General features: G+C 52.4%; 6 protein-coding genes across 6 annotated transcripts; 2 read left to right on the top strand and 4 right to left on the bottom strand.

Moving 5' to 3' along the window:
- Positions 1 to 261: 261 nt before the first annotated feature.
- ASPZODRAFT_130982 (hypothetical protein) lies at positions 262 to 2,034 on the bottom strand. Its single transcript, XM_022722642.1, has 3 exons — positions 958 to 2,034; positions 775 to 882; positions 262 to 723 (listed from the first exon to the last, which is right to left on the bottom strand). Exons 1-3 carry the CDS (start codon positions 1,978 to 1,980, stop codon positions 460 to 462), a joined length of 1,395 nt encoding a protein of 464 aa, XP_022581998.1. The 5' UTR covers positions 1,981 to 2,034; the 3' UTR covers positions 262 to 459.
- A 361-nt stretch (positions 2,035 to 2,395) lies between these two features.
- Positions 2,396 to 3,956, top strand: ASPZODRAFT_158449 (hypothetical protein; the record flags this gene model as incomplete). Its single annotated transcript, XM_022726358.1, has 3 exons — positions 2,396 to 2,430; positions 2,501 to 2,862; positions 2,923 to 3,956. 3 exons carry the CDS (start codon positions 2,396 to 2,398, stop codon positions 3,771 to 3,773), a joined length of 1,248 nt encoding a protein of 415 aa, XP_022581997.1. The 3' UTR covers positions 3,774 to 3,956.
- A 186-nt stretch (positions 3,957 to 4,142) lies between these two features.
- ASPZODRAFT_24410 (hypothetical protein) lies at positions 4,143 to 6,554 on the top strand. Its single transcript, XM_022727964.1, has 3 exons — positions 4,143 to 4,930; positions 4,992 to 5,290; positions 5,364 to 6,554. Exons 1-3 carry the CDS (start codon positions 4,449 to 4,451, stop codon positions 6,545 to 6,547), a joined length of 1,965 nt encoding a protein of 654 aa, XP_022581996.1. The 5' UTR covers positions 4,143 to 4,448; the 3' UTR covers positions 6,548 to 6,554.
- Positions 6,555 to 6,606: 52 nt separating this feature from the next.
- On the bottom strand, positions 6,607 to 8,181 carry ASPZODRAFT_130979 (hypothetical protein). The gene has a single exon (XM_022722640.1). It carries the CDS (start codon positions 8,143 to 8,145, stop codon positions 6,640 to 6,642), a length of 1,506 nt encoding a protein of 501 aa, XP_022581995.1. The 5' UTR covers positions 8,146 to 8,181; the 3' UTR covers positions 6,607 to 6,639.
- Positions 8,182 to 9,114: 933 nt separating this feature from the next.
- Positions 9,115 to 10,774, bottom strand: ASPZODRAFT_130978 (hypothetical protein). Its single transcript, XM_022722639.1, has one exon. It carries the CDS (start codon positions 10,439 to 10,441, stop codon positions 9,278 to 9,280), a length of 1,164 nt encoding a protein of 387 aa, XP_022581994.1. The 5' UTR covers positions 10,442 to 10,774; the 3' UTR covers positions 9,115 to 9,277.
- A 2,846-nt stretch (positions 10,775 to 13,620) lies between these two features.
- ASPZODRAFT_1686382 (hypothetical protein) lies at positions 13,621 to 14,335 on the bottom strand. Its single transcript, XM_022726870.1, has one exon. The coding sequence runs from the start codon at positions 14,206 to 14,208 to the stop codon at positions 13,840 to 13,842; it is 369 nt and encodes a 122-aa protein (XP_022581993.1). The 5' UTR covers positions 14,209 to 14,335; the 3' UTR covers positions 13,621 to 13,839.
- Positions 14,336 to 15,081: the final 746 nt, after the last annotated feature.

Raw genomic sequence — 15,081 nt, 5'->3', positions numbered from 1 at the left:
TCCTTTAATAGACAGGTTTGGCGTTAATACAGGCCAGTGAAGGTGCCTATTTATATTCCTCATCTTTCATCTTTTCTTCTATCCTATTTCTTCCCCTTCTCCTCGAACTCTTTTTCTTTCACCTTATTTTCTTATCTTCTCTTCATTTACCTCTATTCTACAAATCTCTCTCTATTCTTCTCCCCCCTTGTTTCTTCTTCTTTCCCATTCCCCTATTTTTTTCCCCTTTAATTACCATTTATTTTCTCCAATATCTGGCTATCTACTAGGTACTTGACAGGCAACAGCTACATACCCATTTTTGTTTGTCTCTTTTTCTTTTTTTTGGAATATACCACAAGACATCACCTGGAAACCATTCATACATGCCTAGATTGAGCCATATGATAGTATGAGTAGTGAAGTATTCTAAAATTTTGTAGTCTGGTAGTGTACATGAGTGATTTACAGAATAATATGCTAAGAACATCCGAATTGCTCTGCAAGAAAGCCTGCCAATCGGCGTATGAGATCGTCGTCCAGATCGCCTGATTGACGAGGAGAAAGAGCCAACCGATCAAGAACATGCACCCACTCGGTCACAGACGACAGCTTGTGCAGGCTCTGTCCATTCAGGGCGTCGTGGACGGCGTCGGCCTGTCTCGAAGCGACAGCCGGATCAGCGGATAGAGAGATCTCGCTTTCGATGATGGCGCCGTGTTTGAGGCGGAGGAAGACGCGTGTCTTGCGAAGTGAGCTAGAGTCCGTCCATAAACCATTTGGAAGGGGACTTACTGATTCTGGGAGATATGAAGGTAGAGCAGATCTTTCGCGTGGATCGTCGGCGGTGGGAAAAGTGGAAAAGGTGAATTGCGGGGTTTGGGTGTATTTCCACTCAAGAGACTGTATGGTTAGTATATCAAAAAAAGGTATATATTTGAATTGTCAGAGCTGAGTTTGAAGAAAAGAAAAACATACTGTAAGTTCGTTGATTCCAGCCTGAATCTCGGGCTCAGAGGCTTGCGTCTCTCCTACTGTTCCGACCACCCAGTCCCTACCTGCGAAGAGCTCCGACTCATGACCTTCAAGGTGGGAGGCACGCGAGGCCCGAAGTATCGCATCATTTCCAACGCCGTACAGCGCGGCGAACTGGGCGATGATCCCCTCCACAACGCCATTCATGGAGAAAAGCCCAGGGGCGTCGAGGAAGGCCGCCGACACGTTCGCCACGGGCGAGCGCACGCTCTCCACGCCCTTGGCTTTAATGTAAGGGCGAGCAGGCGAACGCAGGAAGGCTCCCAGGTCCCGGATGTGCGGCGAGTCGAGTAAACAGGTTCCGTGATGAAGGGCGCGGGCGCGGGTAAGCTTGAAGGCGGAGCCGGAGATCTTGCGCGACGACGACGACGAAGAAGAAGAAGAAGAAGAAGGAGGAGGGGGAGGAGAGTCCTCTATCACATCCATCACAATGTCGTGTCGGTCATTGACGCGGGTCTCGGTGGCTCCTACACCATGCAGGGCTCGCACCACCATCTCCGCGTGCTTGTTGCGGGTGAAGCTGGTACGCGGCGAGATCACGCTGTAGTTCAGGTTACCCTCGTCGTGAAAGACTGCGCCTCCGCCAGACCGCCGGCGGACCAGGACAGGTTCATTATTGGTATTATTGTAGGCGTTATTACTCATAGCAATGCGGTCGTTGTATAACCGGCCGAGATTCGTCTCCAGCCACGGGTTCTGGTTGCGGCCGATGACCACACACGGCCGGTTGACGTATAGAAACAGCACACTCGACTCTGCCGGTGCATTCTGTAGCAGGAAATGCTCGATCGACAGGTTCACATAGGGGTCCGTCGACCGCGACTGGTAGATCTGGCGCTGCGAGGTCTCACGCCGGGCGAGCTCTGCAAACCGGCTGGGGGCGAAGGCCGAGTTGTGGCGCGCGTTCACGGGCCTGGCGACCGGGATCAAAGATGCACGGCTTGCTCTCCATCCCAGATGACGCATTGACAGTCTCTGGAGCCCTGAATCACGGCTCCCGCGGGCTCTGCTTTCCTCCTCTCCTTCTTCCTCTCGCCGTCGCCAAGTCGAATTCGCAGCGCCGACAGTCGGTGCGCACTAGGCCCAAACAGGCAAGCGCGGAACGAGGATCTTCTTTTCGGCTCCGCGTTGAGAACTGAGTCACTTTCGGCTTCAACTGCGTCGTACGTCCTGCTCTCTGCTGTTCTTGACTCACGATCTTGGTAAGCTTGATGTTGGAGGCTTCTATGCATGTGTGTCTTGTGTGTGGTTTCTTGTGCTGACTGCTTGTAGGACGACTGTCTCTGTCGTCTCTTTTTTTTTTCTGTACCCCGCCAAACTACTAGTACTACCCCCCCCCCCCCCCCGCTTAACGAAATATCGATTATTCGACGAGGACACAATGTCGACGTGGGGAGAGCATTTCCGCGTCACTACGTATGTTGAGTTGATGGATAGAAAGCTGTTGTGGGTGGGTTGGTTGCCTGAAGGCTAACCCTTGTCGCAGCTATGGTGAATCGCACTGCCGCTCCGTCGGCTGCATTGTCGACGGATGCCCGCCCGGCATGGAACTCACAGAGGAGGATATCCAGCCGCAGATGACTCGCAGACGGCCAGGGCAGAGCGCGCTGACCACGCCGCGGAATGAGAAGGATCGTGTGGAAATCCAGTCCGGAACCGAGTTCGGCGTTACCCTGGGGACCCCGATCGGGATGATGGTTCGCAACGAGGATCAAAGACCCAAGGACTACGGAAATAGCACAATGGACCTTTACCCCCGGCCAAGCCATGCGGATTTCACGTACCTGGAGAAATACGGTGTCAAGGCTAGCAGTGGTGGTGGTCGGAGTAGTGCTCGCGAGACCATTGGTACTGCAACCTAGCAAGAAAAAAAAAAAAAGAAAAAAAAAAACTAATTGACTCTGTTAGGTCGTGTCGCTGCGGGCGCCATCGCTGAAAAGTACCTGCGTCTCTCTCACGGAGTGGAAATTGTTGCCTTTGTCTCCTCTGTCGGCAATGAGTACCAGTTCCCTCCCACCGCTGAGCACCCGACTCCCGCCACCAACCCGGAATTTCTGAGCCTCATCGAGAAGATCGACCGGACTACCGTCGACGCCTTCGCGCCGATTCGCTGCCCGAACGAGGAGGCCGCCGCCCGCATGACCAAGGTGATCGAGACTTTCCGTGACAAGCAGGACAGCATCGGAGGTACCGTCACCTGCGTCATCCGCAATGTGCCCGTCGGGCTGGGAGAGCCGTGTTTCGACAAGCTGGAGGCCAAGTTGGCCCATGCCATGCTCAGTATCCCTGCTACCAAGGGCTTCGAGATTGGGTCCGGTTTCGGAGGCTGCGAGATCCCTGGATCTACCCACAACGACCCCTTTGTCGTGTCCGAGGTCGAGACCAAGACGGCTGCGGGAACCACCACGACGCAGCGGCTCACCACCAAGACCAACAACTCCGGCGGTATCCAGGGCGGCATTTCCAACGGTGCCTCGATCTACTTCCGCGTCGCTTTCAAGCCCCCTGCCACCATCGGCCAGGCCCAGACGACTGCCACCTACGACTTCAACGAGGGCGTCCTGTCTGCCAAGGGCCGCCACGACCCGTGTGTCGTCCCTCGCGCCGTGCCTATCGTCGAGGCCATGGCTGCCCTGGTCGTCATGGACTCTCTGATGGCCCAGTATGCCCGCGAGAGCGCAAAGAGCATGCTGCCCCCTCTCCCCAAGACCATCCCCACCCGTCCTACCATGGCCCCCAAGGAAACTCCCTCTGCGTAAGTAGTTTTTTCTAGGTGGAGTGATGTACTTGCTTCTTTTTTTTTCGTCTTTTTGTTTTTCGGCATAGATATCATACGACTCAGGCCGTGGCTGTTGCAAAAGCGATGAATAAGGGGTAAACAAAAAGGAAGAAAAAGTCCACATATCTTGAATACTTTTGGCGCAATTAGATACCTGGACCGATAGTTACGTATGCAACTCGTACTTGATATAATCTTTCTTTCCTATAGTCCTAGTCAGTCCAACTATCCCATCATCTTCGCCTTCAGACCATTCTGCCTTCCCCTATTTTTCACATCACTATACCAAGAAATAGTGCGCTGCCATTGCTTACTAGACCATCTTCTAGTCTCATGAAACGCCACTAGAATTCATTGTTCTATCTATGATGAAGCATTTCTTGGATGTGGTAATATTGTGAAATTAAATGGATAACCACAAGGAAGGATATCGGACCTCATCGCCGACTGCCCACGTCGGAGGAATCGCTTCAACTCCGACGACCACTCTACCACGCATCGGCTCCTCGGGACAATGAGCGAGGATCCCAGTTCACAGCAGATCAAGCGGGGGAGGGGAACGACGCCTTCATAAGAAGGAGGAGAGACCAAGGAAAAGATGAACACTGTTCACTGAGCGTTTCGTTCATTTTGCCCCTCCTTCACATCCACCGCCATGTCTGTCCAAGCGAACGGCCGAACCCCCTCCCAACCCTTCAGCCAGTCGCCCTTCCAGACGCGGTCCGACTTTCAAGAGGCGTGTAAGGCGATTCTCGACCCTCTAGTCCCCCGTTTCACTCCCGGATGCAGCCGTATCAAGATCGGGTCTTCGACGACCCGTTTCGACGAGGGCGGGGCCCAGATCGAAGGGTTTGCCCGTCCGCTCTGGGGATTGGGCTCCCTGCTGGCCGGCGGGTATCAGTATTCTGAAGCCGCTCGCTGGCGACAAGGTCTTATCAACGGGACGGACCCTAACAGCCCGGAGTTCTGGGGCGAGATCGAGGATCTGGACCAACGGATGGTCGAGATGTGTCCCATTGGATACGCGCTGGCGGTTGCGCCGCATGAGTTCTGGGATCCATTGACTGAGAGCCAGAGAAACAATGTTGCCGCCTGGTTGGCGAGTATCAACGCGAGGGAAATGCCAAACACAAACTGGTCAGTTTTTTGCTGGTGGTGGGCGAGAGTATCGGGGTGTCTGCTAAATCATTGTATATAGGCTGTGGTTCCGAGTGTTTGCGAATCTTGGGCTAAGAAAGAATGGGGCCCCTTATTCATTGCAGCGCATCGAGGCAGACATGGACCATCTGGATACGTTCCATGTCGGCGGTGGCTGGAGTAACGATGGCCCCAAAAGCCACCATCAGATGGACTACTATTCTGGCTCCTTTGCCATCCAGTTCCTACAGTTGCTGTACTCGAAGCTGGCGGGGGACTTTGACCCGGAGCGAGCTGAGAGATATCGGGTTCGCGCGAAGGAGTTCGCAAGGGACTTCGTGCATTACTTCAATCCAGACGGTATGTCTTATCAGTCTTGGGAGGATAGATGTTTCTTTTTTTGTTTTTACCCCCCTACTGATGCAAATTGTAGGCAGCGCAATTGCCTTTGGCCGGTCCTTGACATACCGCTTCGCCATGGTTGGATTCTGGGGAGCTCTCGCCTTTGCCGATGTTGAGCTGCCTGCGCCCCTGACCTGGGGGGTGGTGCGAGGCATCCTGCTGCGACATTTCCGGTGGTGGTCGACCAAAGAGGACATCTTCAACAGCGACGGGACGCTCTGTCTGGGCTACTGCTACGCGAACATGTACGTGACGGAGAACTACAACTCCCCCGGCTCGCCATACTGGTGCTGCCTGTCGTTCACCCCATTGGCCCTGCCAGAGACACATCCGTTCTGGACCGCGGCCGAAGAAGCATACCCCAGCGCGGCACTGGCAGAGATCACCGCCCTCACGTACCCGAAACACATCACTGTCCGGCGCGGCGGACACTCGTTCCTCCTGTCGTCAGGCCAAGCCTGCCACTACCCGCTTAAAGCGACGCAGGCCAAATACGGCAAGTTCGCGTACAGCTCTGCGTTTGCTTACTCCGTCCCTACAGGCGGGTACCAGCTCGAGCAGCACGCCCCGGATAGCATGCTCGCCATCTCCGCAGACGGCGGCGAGATCTGGCAGACCCGCCGCCAGGCCCTGGACGCGCGGTTCGAATGGCACGACGAAATCCCCGTCCTGGTCTCGGGCTGGAACCCCTTCCCAGACGTAGAGGTAGACTCCTATCTGATCCCCCCGACGGCAGACCATCCCAACTGGCATGTACGTGTGCACCGCGTGCGCACAGGACGAGCCATTATGACCTCCGAGGGCGCGTTTGCCATCTACGGCTGCCGCAGCGATACAGGCCGCCTTTTAGGCCCGTTGAAATTATCGTCTAATACCTCCTCCTCTTCCTCTTCCCCTTCCTCCTCTTCTTTAGAAGGAACGATGCATCAATCACAGCAGGCCCTTGCAGTCTCTATCAAAGGTGCAGTGGGGATCGTCGAGCTCCAAGACACGGTCGAGCGTGACGGTCGAATCGTCCTGGCAGATCCGAACTCGAACCTTATCGATGGCCGGACGGTGCTTCCCTCGCTAGGACGGGCGTTGCAGGCCGACACCGAGACGTGGTTCGTCACGGCGGTGTTTGCCCTGCCGGCTGATGCGGGGGGAAAATGGCGTGAGAAATGGCAGAGTGGATGGGAGAAGAGGCCTGGTATTCCCAGTGGAATTATCTGTTAATAGAGTGTTAAATAAGATGAAAGTGAATGAATTCTAATGCTTTCTATGAATGCATACAGCATATTATACAGGTAGATTTACAGGCTATGCTTTCATGCTTTATACTTCCACGTCGACTTCCGATGAATCATATACTCCTTGCTCTGGATGGCTTTGCGAATCCCCCACAGCCCACCAAGCGGCCAGATGTCGCGAATCTTGCGCCCCCACGACTCCGTGCGTTCGCGACGGTCGGCCTCGACGTCGATGCGGATCTTGTCATACACGCTCGGCAGGGAGGTGGCGTTGTATTTCGTGCGGAGGGCGTCGTACCATTCCCGATCGTAGAGGGACCAGAATTCTTTCTCGCTGTAGTAGGTATGCGCGTAGAACCATTTCATCCCACCCAGCTCGCGCAGACGGTGTTCCAGGTCGCGGTTTGCCGCAACAAAGGCCTCCGGATCGGCGGGGCCAAACCCCCAGACGCCAATGTTGAGCATCTGCTCGGGCGTGACCCCGTCGGATTTGAGCTCGAGCGTGTGCGGGTGCAGGGTTGGCACGGGGCTAGGCTGCAGCGGACACAGCCAAAGCGGCCAGATCCCCAGTTTATCAGCGGTGTAGTCGATGAAGGACTCCGCGGTGGCGTACGGCAGCGCCAGGTCCTGGACGATGTAGCGGCTGGACTCCCCGCTAGCATGCAGCGCCTTGTACAGCATGCGGGTGTGCAGGAAGTCGTCGAGGAACCAGCGCGTGGCCCGGTTGAAGGGGAACTTGAAGTAGTCGAACGCCGAGGCCCCGACCCAGAACCCGGCCCGGTCATAGCGGAAGAGATACTCTGCGAGCGGGATGTACTCTGTCTGCGCAGACGCCGAAGCGCCCACTTTCGTCTTGTCGCGGACATGCATGTAGAACCAGGGGTCCCAGGCCCCGCTGAAAGTTCGGATTTGAGAAGGCATCTCGGGCGTTTCATCCGTCATCTCGCCCGTGACAACGACGCCATGGTCGCGCGCAAAGAGCATGCCGTCAACGTAGTCGTTGCGCAGGTTGCCCGTCTCCTCGCGGACGGCGGCGATGGCATCCCGCACGCTCCGCTGCGGCAGGTACCGGGCTTTGACGAACTTCTTGGCCTCGACCAGCTGCAACTCGATCATCGTGGTGACGCCCAGCGTGCCCACGGCGCCCGCCGCGCCACGGAACAGGTCTGCGTTCTCTGTTTCCGAGGCGCGCACCACGCTCCCATCCGCCAGCACCATCTCCACCGAATCAATCGTCCGGTCAAAGAACCCATGCTTGAACGAGCTGCTCTCCCCCGCTGTGCCTGCGAACCCGCCTCCGGCCGTGATGCCCGGAAACTCCATCACAACGGGAGGCACGAGCCCGTGCCGCAGCGTCGCCTCGACCAGCCGGTCCATCGGCACGTTGGGCTCGACCAGCGCCCGCCGCCGCGCCGTGTCGACGTGCAGCACGTTCCGCAGCGAGCTGATGTCGATCTCACGCTCGCGTCGGATCGGTCGCGTGCTGTTCGTCGAGCCGTGGAAGATACGGAACGGTTCCTTGCGCTCGTAAAACGCGCGCACCCCGGCCGCAATGCGTGCCACGGCGGTCTTATGCCGGTCCATTTTCTTTTCTTCTCCTTTCTCTCTTCTTCCTTCTCTCTTCTGTCCCTTCTTTCCCCTGTCTTCCTGTTTCTCTTTCTCTTCCTGTTTGTTCTGCTCCGGATGGACGTTTTATCAGAAACGTTATCACTTCAAGCTATCAGATACAGTCATGTGACTTGGATGGCCAAATGGACCTTCCTTCAACTTCAACTTCAACCGTTCAGGAGTCACCGTTCAACAGAACATAAATAACTGGTACAGTACTTGGCACTGCCCATATATGTTATTACATATCTATGTACTAGCTATATAGCTATATATCAATCGAATACAGAACCAGTACTCGGCACTCTGTACTAGAATTCAAGACCATCTCCTCTTTGATAGTGATTCATAGTTCAAGCTGCATAGGCCAATGGATACGATGAGAAAAGGGGTTGGAAAGAGTTGAACCTTCTCTCGGAAAGATGTCTACCATCTACCCAATTCGTGTCTTGGTATCTGCAGGTATCCGGAGCAGGTAGGCATAGACAGCAAAGCATACAACGCAACCAAGTGTATACAGCAGGGTATCTTTTTATTGACCAGCCTATCTAATAGAAGAGAGAAAAGAGTACATGCTTGTCACTGAGCAGGATTAGCAGATTACCTCCCCATCCCCCGACTCTGAACCGAAGAAAAATTCTATAAATATGGTTTTCAACAGTCATCCTCCCAAATGAGAATGAACAACAAAAGAAGGAAACGAATATAAGAAGGACATGAGGGAAAGAAGAAGAAGAAGAAGAAGAAGGAAAGAGAGAAAAAAAAAAATGCTTGCTTCGCTTTGCTCAATCAAACGCCGGTGGTATGCGCCATGTCATATGCTCGATGCATTATCCCGTCCATTCATGCCCAACCAGACAAATGCGAGGTGCTCAAAAAGTACACAGAAAATCAATCATTCGTGGATGCATTTCCCATCTCATGCAAAAAAATTCTTTTAGGTTTGGGGTGAAGAGGAAGAAGAAGAAGAAGAAGAAGAAAAAAAAAGACCAAGTCTGCTGTAGGTTATGCAGGAGGAACGCGGGTCTATGAAACGTGTCATGCTAGGAGTAAGACCGAGGGGTCAACGTGGAAGGTCGACGTAGGTAAAACGTGGACGTATCAAGAGTCATTCTTCGAACCGGGAATCCCGGCTGGTGGAGTTTCCTCCGTTGGAGCGTTTCTTGAACCCCAACTTCATACCCATCTTCTTCCACGGGTTTTCCGTGCGGGTCTTGGGGCTGTGGGCGAGACTCATGAAAGGTTCGTTTGACGGCGGCGTGGTGGGCGGGGTCATGGGCTCACCGACGCTGGCGCCAGAGCCTAGGCTACCCGTGTCATCGGTCAGAATGGGCGAAGCAGACTCGCCGGGGCCACCACCCGGGGTGCGACTGCCGCTACTGGACTTGCCGATTGAGGTGACGGCGCTGAGGGAGAAGTTGGAGCGGCCGGAATGGCTACCACTGCTGCCAGATAGAAACGAGCCGAGATCGCGAGTGGAGGCCTGCGGGGAGAGCCGGCGGCGGGAACGAACTCGTGGAGTGGCACCTTCGTCTTGGTAGTGGTTGTTGTTGTTGTTGTTGTTGTTGTGGGGGTGGTAGTGATGATGAGCGGAGGAGAGGGGCATGATGCCCTCATCCGAGCCGAACAGAGGTTCCGAGAGGGGCACGACCTGGGCGGCGGCGGAGTGACTGTTGAGAAAAGGGAGGAAGATAGACTCCTCCATGAGCTCATGGACACGTTTGACGGCGGAGTCGAGGGTCTCCGGGGGCGGGGCGCAGGAGGCATCGGTGTGACGCAACAACTCGTCGCGCACCTCGCTAGTAAGGTTAACCTCGCGCGGGGCGCCAGGCAGAACGTAAGCGGCCAGCAGGCGCTGCCAGAGCATACGTAGGTGTTGGCTTTCAGGCCCATCGGGGGCGAAGGGGGGAGGAGGGTGGTTGGTAAGTTGGTGGGAGAAGGAGACGTAGGTGTCACGGTAGCGATTGGCCTCGAGGGTGAACTCGAGGGTCTCCAGGCAGTGGTTCTGCGACAGGTAGGCCATGAAGGCGCTTAGAGTGTAGGGCGGAGGAGCAGTGTTGGCGAGGACCTCGTCGAGGGTCGGCCGCATGGCACAGAAGGCGCCCGGGGGCACGGCGAGACTGGTGGGACGCGAACCCGAGGCGGTAGAGTCCATATCCTCGTCCGAATCGGTATCTGACGAGGAAGAAGTGGGCGAGAGTTCCGGCGGGGTGGAGCTGGGGGTGGGATTCCGAGAGAACAGAGGCGGATGGAGAGACTTCTTTGTGAGCATTGCGCAGAAGGGACGCAGCCCGTGGGATGGACGGCTTTGTTTGATCTGCTTCCTCTTCCTCTTTTGCTGCTGCTTTGTCTTCTCCTTTTTCCGCCGGAGCGTGCCTTGGGTCCTACCGAAGCCCTCCAGCGTTGTTCCAAGGCAGCAAGCCGTCGAGAGAGAAAGTCTCCACGGTGTTGATTTGTAGGAGGAGAGGAGGATCGATCGATCAATTCACGAGAGAATGGACGGCGGTATATCAGAGATGGTAGTAGTAGTAGTAGTAGTAGTAGTAGTTGTTGTTGTTGTTGTTGTAGTAGTAACTAGTTGTAGTAGTGGTAGTGGTGGTAGTAGTGGTAGGTGTAATGAAATTGTGGTAGTGGAAGGAGAAGGGAAGGATCACGGGGTAGCGAAAGTCTGAAGAAAGTCAAGTCAGCGGAGATCAATGGAGGGCAGCGAGGGTGTGACTGTGTATACTAATAAGGAATAGAGTTGGCAGCTAGTGGCAGTGGCAGTCAAGGTGGTAAGGGTACCTAGGGAACTAGGGATTCATTCATACGCAAGAAAAGAATAATAATCTCTCCCTCTGGTCTTTCTGTCTCTTCTCGGCAAGTGGTGTGAGGTGCAGCAGGGGAGGGTGGGGAGGTGGGAAAAAGCGCAACCACCGACGGAAGCGTCCAGAGTGCAAGTGGAGGTCCACCACAGGAACGGCAAACACGCACACGGAAGAGACACCCTGTGGACACACTACCACGGGAGATCGTAGGAGCCTTATCGTCCGAAGTCGGCGTGGAATTAGAAGAAGGAAAAAATATCTTTCTTTTTTTTTCTAGAAGAAATATTTATGGTCTATGAAATTATTTACCAGACAACTAGTCACCTAAGTATTGAGTAGGTAGCCTATAGTAACTAAAGTTAGTTGGCACTGTACTGTAGTAGACTAAAGTACCTCACTACTACATACTCCTCTCCTACAAATCCCTCCTGAATAAATCTTTTCAAAGAGCAGGGGCAAAGAGAGAGAGTCAAGTGGGACTGGGCGGGGAGGAAGGATTACCAGAGCCTAACAAAGTACAGGTCCGTAACGTCATGCCTAGCCACAAATTATCTGGAAGCACGGTGGGCGTCACTAGGCGCTACAGTGGGTCAGATATGCGATAACCAGGGAAAACTAATAATAAATAACTAATATTATGTAGTATTGAGTACAAAGTTGAAGTACTACGTAGTTTAAGTATAGAGTATATGAAGTGAATTATCGAATTAGTATATAGATACAGGTAGTTATATAGCTGTAGTTAGAGTCAAGTACTTAGGTACTGACTATAGTACTGGTAGTCTACCTGTACACATTGATGTATCATATTAATCTCGGTAAAACTAATTTCCTCTGCAGGGTGGCCATAGACTAGAGGTGAATAGAGAATAGAGTATAATGATATCTATAGTAGTAAACTGAATGAAGAACTACCTCCATGAGTCTATAAAAATACTAGGCAGATACATAGAACTGTACTAGGTAACTGCTTACCTCTAGGTACCAGGTACCTAGTAGCATGAGCTCATATGCAGTAACCAGTCATGGCATCGCGAGGTTCTGCACGGGTAAATCTGCCGTTGCCTGTCTGTCCCTGTGACCAAGGCTTCCAGAAGGGAGGAAAAGAAAAGAAAGAAAAAGAAAAAGATTAAAGAATTGAAAATACTAACAACTACATACTACCTCATACTACTACCACCTTAGAAAGGGCAGAAGAAAACAAGCAATAATAATATTCAACAATTGAAAATAATAATTAGAATATAAAATAATACTCCTAGATCAATCCCTCGCTCTCCCTCCTCCCCGTTCAGGCCTTTCGAACGACCGACGACCGAAGCGACTAGCGGCGAAAAAGGCGCGCCCCACACACACTCAAACGATCCGGGTTGGCTCCCTGGCCCCCCACAGGCCAGGGTGCGTGCCTGCAACGGCTGGCCAGGACGTGCGCATTTCTACGCACCTGCAAATGGCAAACGCCTCGGCGGGCAGTTCTGGGCGCAATTGACTGGCGCCACATCCCCACCCGGTCTTGCCCAGCCCATGGGCAGAGGATCTCACGAGATCGCCATGCGCCCTGCTGACTGGCCCGTCTGATAGAGTCCAGTGCCCTGACTGGCTGGCCGGCCCTGCCCCTTTGGTGCTCCACTCAAAAGCGCCATCTCACGAGGTTTCCATTGGTTGGCATACACAGCAAGTCCACACACCCAGAGCAGGTGCCTCTCCTCTCTTCGTTCACCTCATCTCATCCATAACTAAGACTCTCTACCAAGATTAGGTACGGAGTAGACCAAACAAATCAAGTTACAGGCCCACGGGTTCTGTAGTAGTATTTATTGCCCACAGTAATTATTAATATTAATATTCATATTAGTATAACTATGAATGTTGCACAATGGCCGATCATAACAGAAGACAAGATCAAGATTCCATGTCTTCCTGACGCAATACAAACAGAGAAGAAGTTATGGTTGAGGGAATTTTCGAAACTCCTCATTGTGTCACCTCAATGTAAGGGCTATTTGCCATGGAATGGATGGTTAGTCACTACCTTCCTTGTACGAGAACTCCGTCCGTTGACGTGGTACGCGCCGCACATTGTGTGACATAACTACCTAACATATGAGGTATGTTCGCTGGCAAGATTCTAGAACACGCATGGAAGAAAACGGAGATCTCTTGTCTCTTCCACCTCCTACGCCACCCCGATCCACGTCCGTGGCTTGTCAATCGAAAGTGCTGCTTGGCTCGAGATAGAATTTTTCACCCCAGTCGGGCTTGTTCCCTAATTCTTCCGGCGCGGGAATCACTCGGAATACCGTTGATACCAGGTATTTACTTAGGCATCTACTTAGGTACCTATAACACACCTAATGGATAATCTATGCTCCATGGCTTGGTGGCAAGGCCGTCCCCAGAACAGAAGGCTTTATACGAACTCTGATGCTATTATTCATGAGACGCCACTGACTCTACGACTCAAGCTTGGTGGCCTAGACTTCAACTGTCATTGTTTCGGCCGAACCAGATGCGATACCGCTCAAGCCATGGTAGCCAATGAGCCATCATTGTCTCCGTTATCCTAATTGAGTGATAATATTAATGCAGTCAAGCAGAGCAACAATACTCGTATGTTTGTGGCAAATCAAATCAGCGGTGTGTCTGTTTTGTCGTGAAACTCGGGCCTCAGGCAGCAACCCGGTATATAACACTCTATGCTTGAGTTGTGTGAAGCTATTCATCGAGTATCGAGACTCCTCTCTCTTTCTCTTGTCTATACACATTTGACAAGACAGGCAACACTGCATGCCATGGCATTGCATCCTAGTAGAATCAGTGTCCACTGCCCACTGCCCACTGTCATTATTTTACTACGTAGTACCTATGTAGTACATCTCGATCGATCGATCGTCAAAGTATGAAGGCCTACAAACGGAGTACGGAGAGAATGCTCCGGAGAACCCATGCAAGTATCACTCACATCCATCCCCACATGACAGAAAAACCTGGGCAGGCACCATTTGATCCTGCGCATCTTTAATGCCGGCTGATAGGAGGAAATCCAGCATTTCCGACCTAAAAGCAGACCCATAATGTGAAGAGCCTTCAGGTACATTACTTCAAATAGTAGTAGTAGTAGTAGTAGTAGTAGTAGTAGTAGTAGTAGTATGTACCCAACCAAACCACCGGAAACAAGTTGCGAAGAAGATAACTGTGAATGTTCTCCATATAAGTTGAAACATGCCGTCATAGGATGAAGAGCCTGAGCCGCTACTTACTCCATCATATTCTAGACTACAACTAGTTAATATATGCCAAGTTTTCTTCCGTGCCGTGTCGGATGGACCGACCCTCTTTATGACCTCAGAGCCCTCCCCCCCCCACTAGGGAAAAAAAAAAAAAACAGGGAAGGTCGATTCTCTTCGGTCTGGACTCTTGGAGTAATTGGATTGTGGAGATAGAGAAGATGTACACCTAGAAGCTTTGTTGTTTAGTTGAGAAGCATTAATCTGCTTGGCTTATTCTAGGATATGCTTATATATTATCAAGGTTGATATACCCTGTCTGTAGCTCAGGCAATAGTGTCAGTAATTAATAATTGGCATGAGTAGGGTTGTCAGTTAAAACAACATTATGTAACTAAGGTCAATCACTGATACTAAGGTCTATATTATACTACATGAACATAGAATCTACCTTCTAGCAGTACCGTATTAAATAATTAGTATTTAACATGAATGTCCTCTGTATTACACTACGCCATGCACCTTGTTTCCCAGCATGCAGACTGGACGACTGGCAACAACAGCCACGACTGAATCAACAGGAACAGGAAATTAGGGGAACAGAGGCCGATGAACAGGGAGGCCATAGGCGGCCATCCCCGTGCTTACCGGGGCTCTGACCCATGCGCAAGAAATCCAATTCGCCAAAGATGTTCGCCACAGGAAGAAGCAAATAGTAGATGAGAAGAAGGCGAGAGAAAAATGAAACGCAACGGAGAACAATATGCAGACCGGACAATAAGTACTAAATCAGAAACAATCCTCTTCAAGGAGGTGATAACAGAGCATCGTCACAGTATGGAGCGGGATTTTGGCCTGTCGCACGAGCCTCTTGTAGC

Source organism: Penicilliopsis zonata (assembly GCF_001890105.1).
Source record: "Penicilliopsis zonata CBS 506.65 unplaced genomic scaffold ASPZOscaffold_5, whole genome shotgun sequence".
Classification (NCBI taxonomy): domain Eukaryota; kingdom Fungi; phylum Ascomycota; class Eurotiomycetes; order Eurotiales; family Aspergillaceae; genus Penicilliopsis; species Penicilliopsis zonata.
Note: the sequence above shows the minus strand (reverse complement) of the source record. Positions and strands in the feature narration are given on the sequence as shown.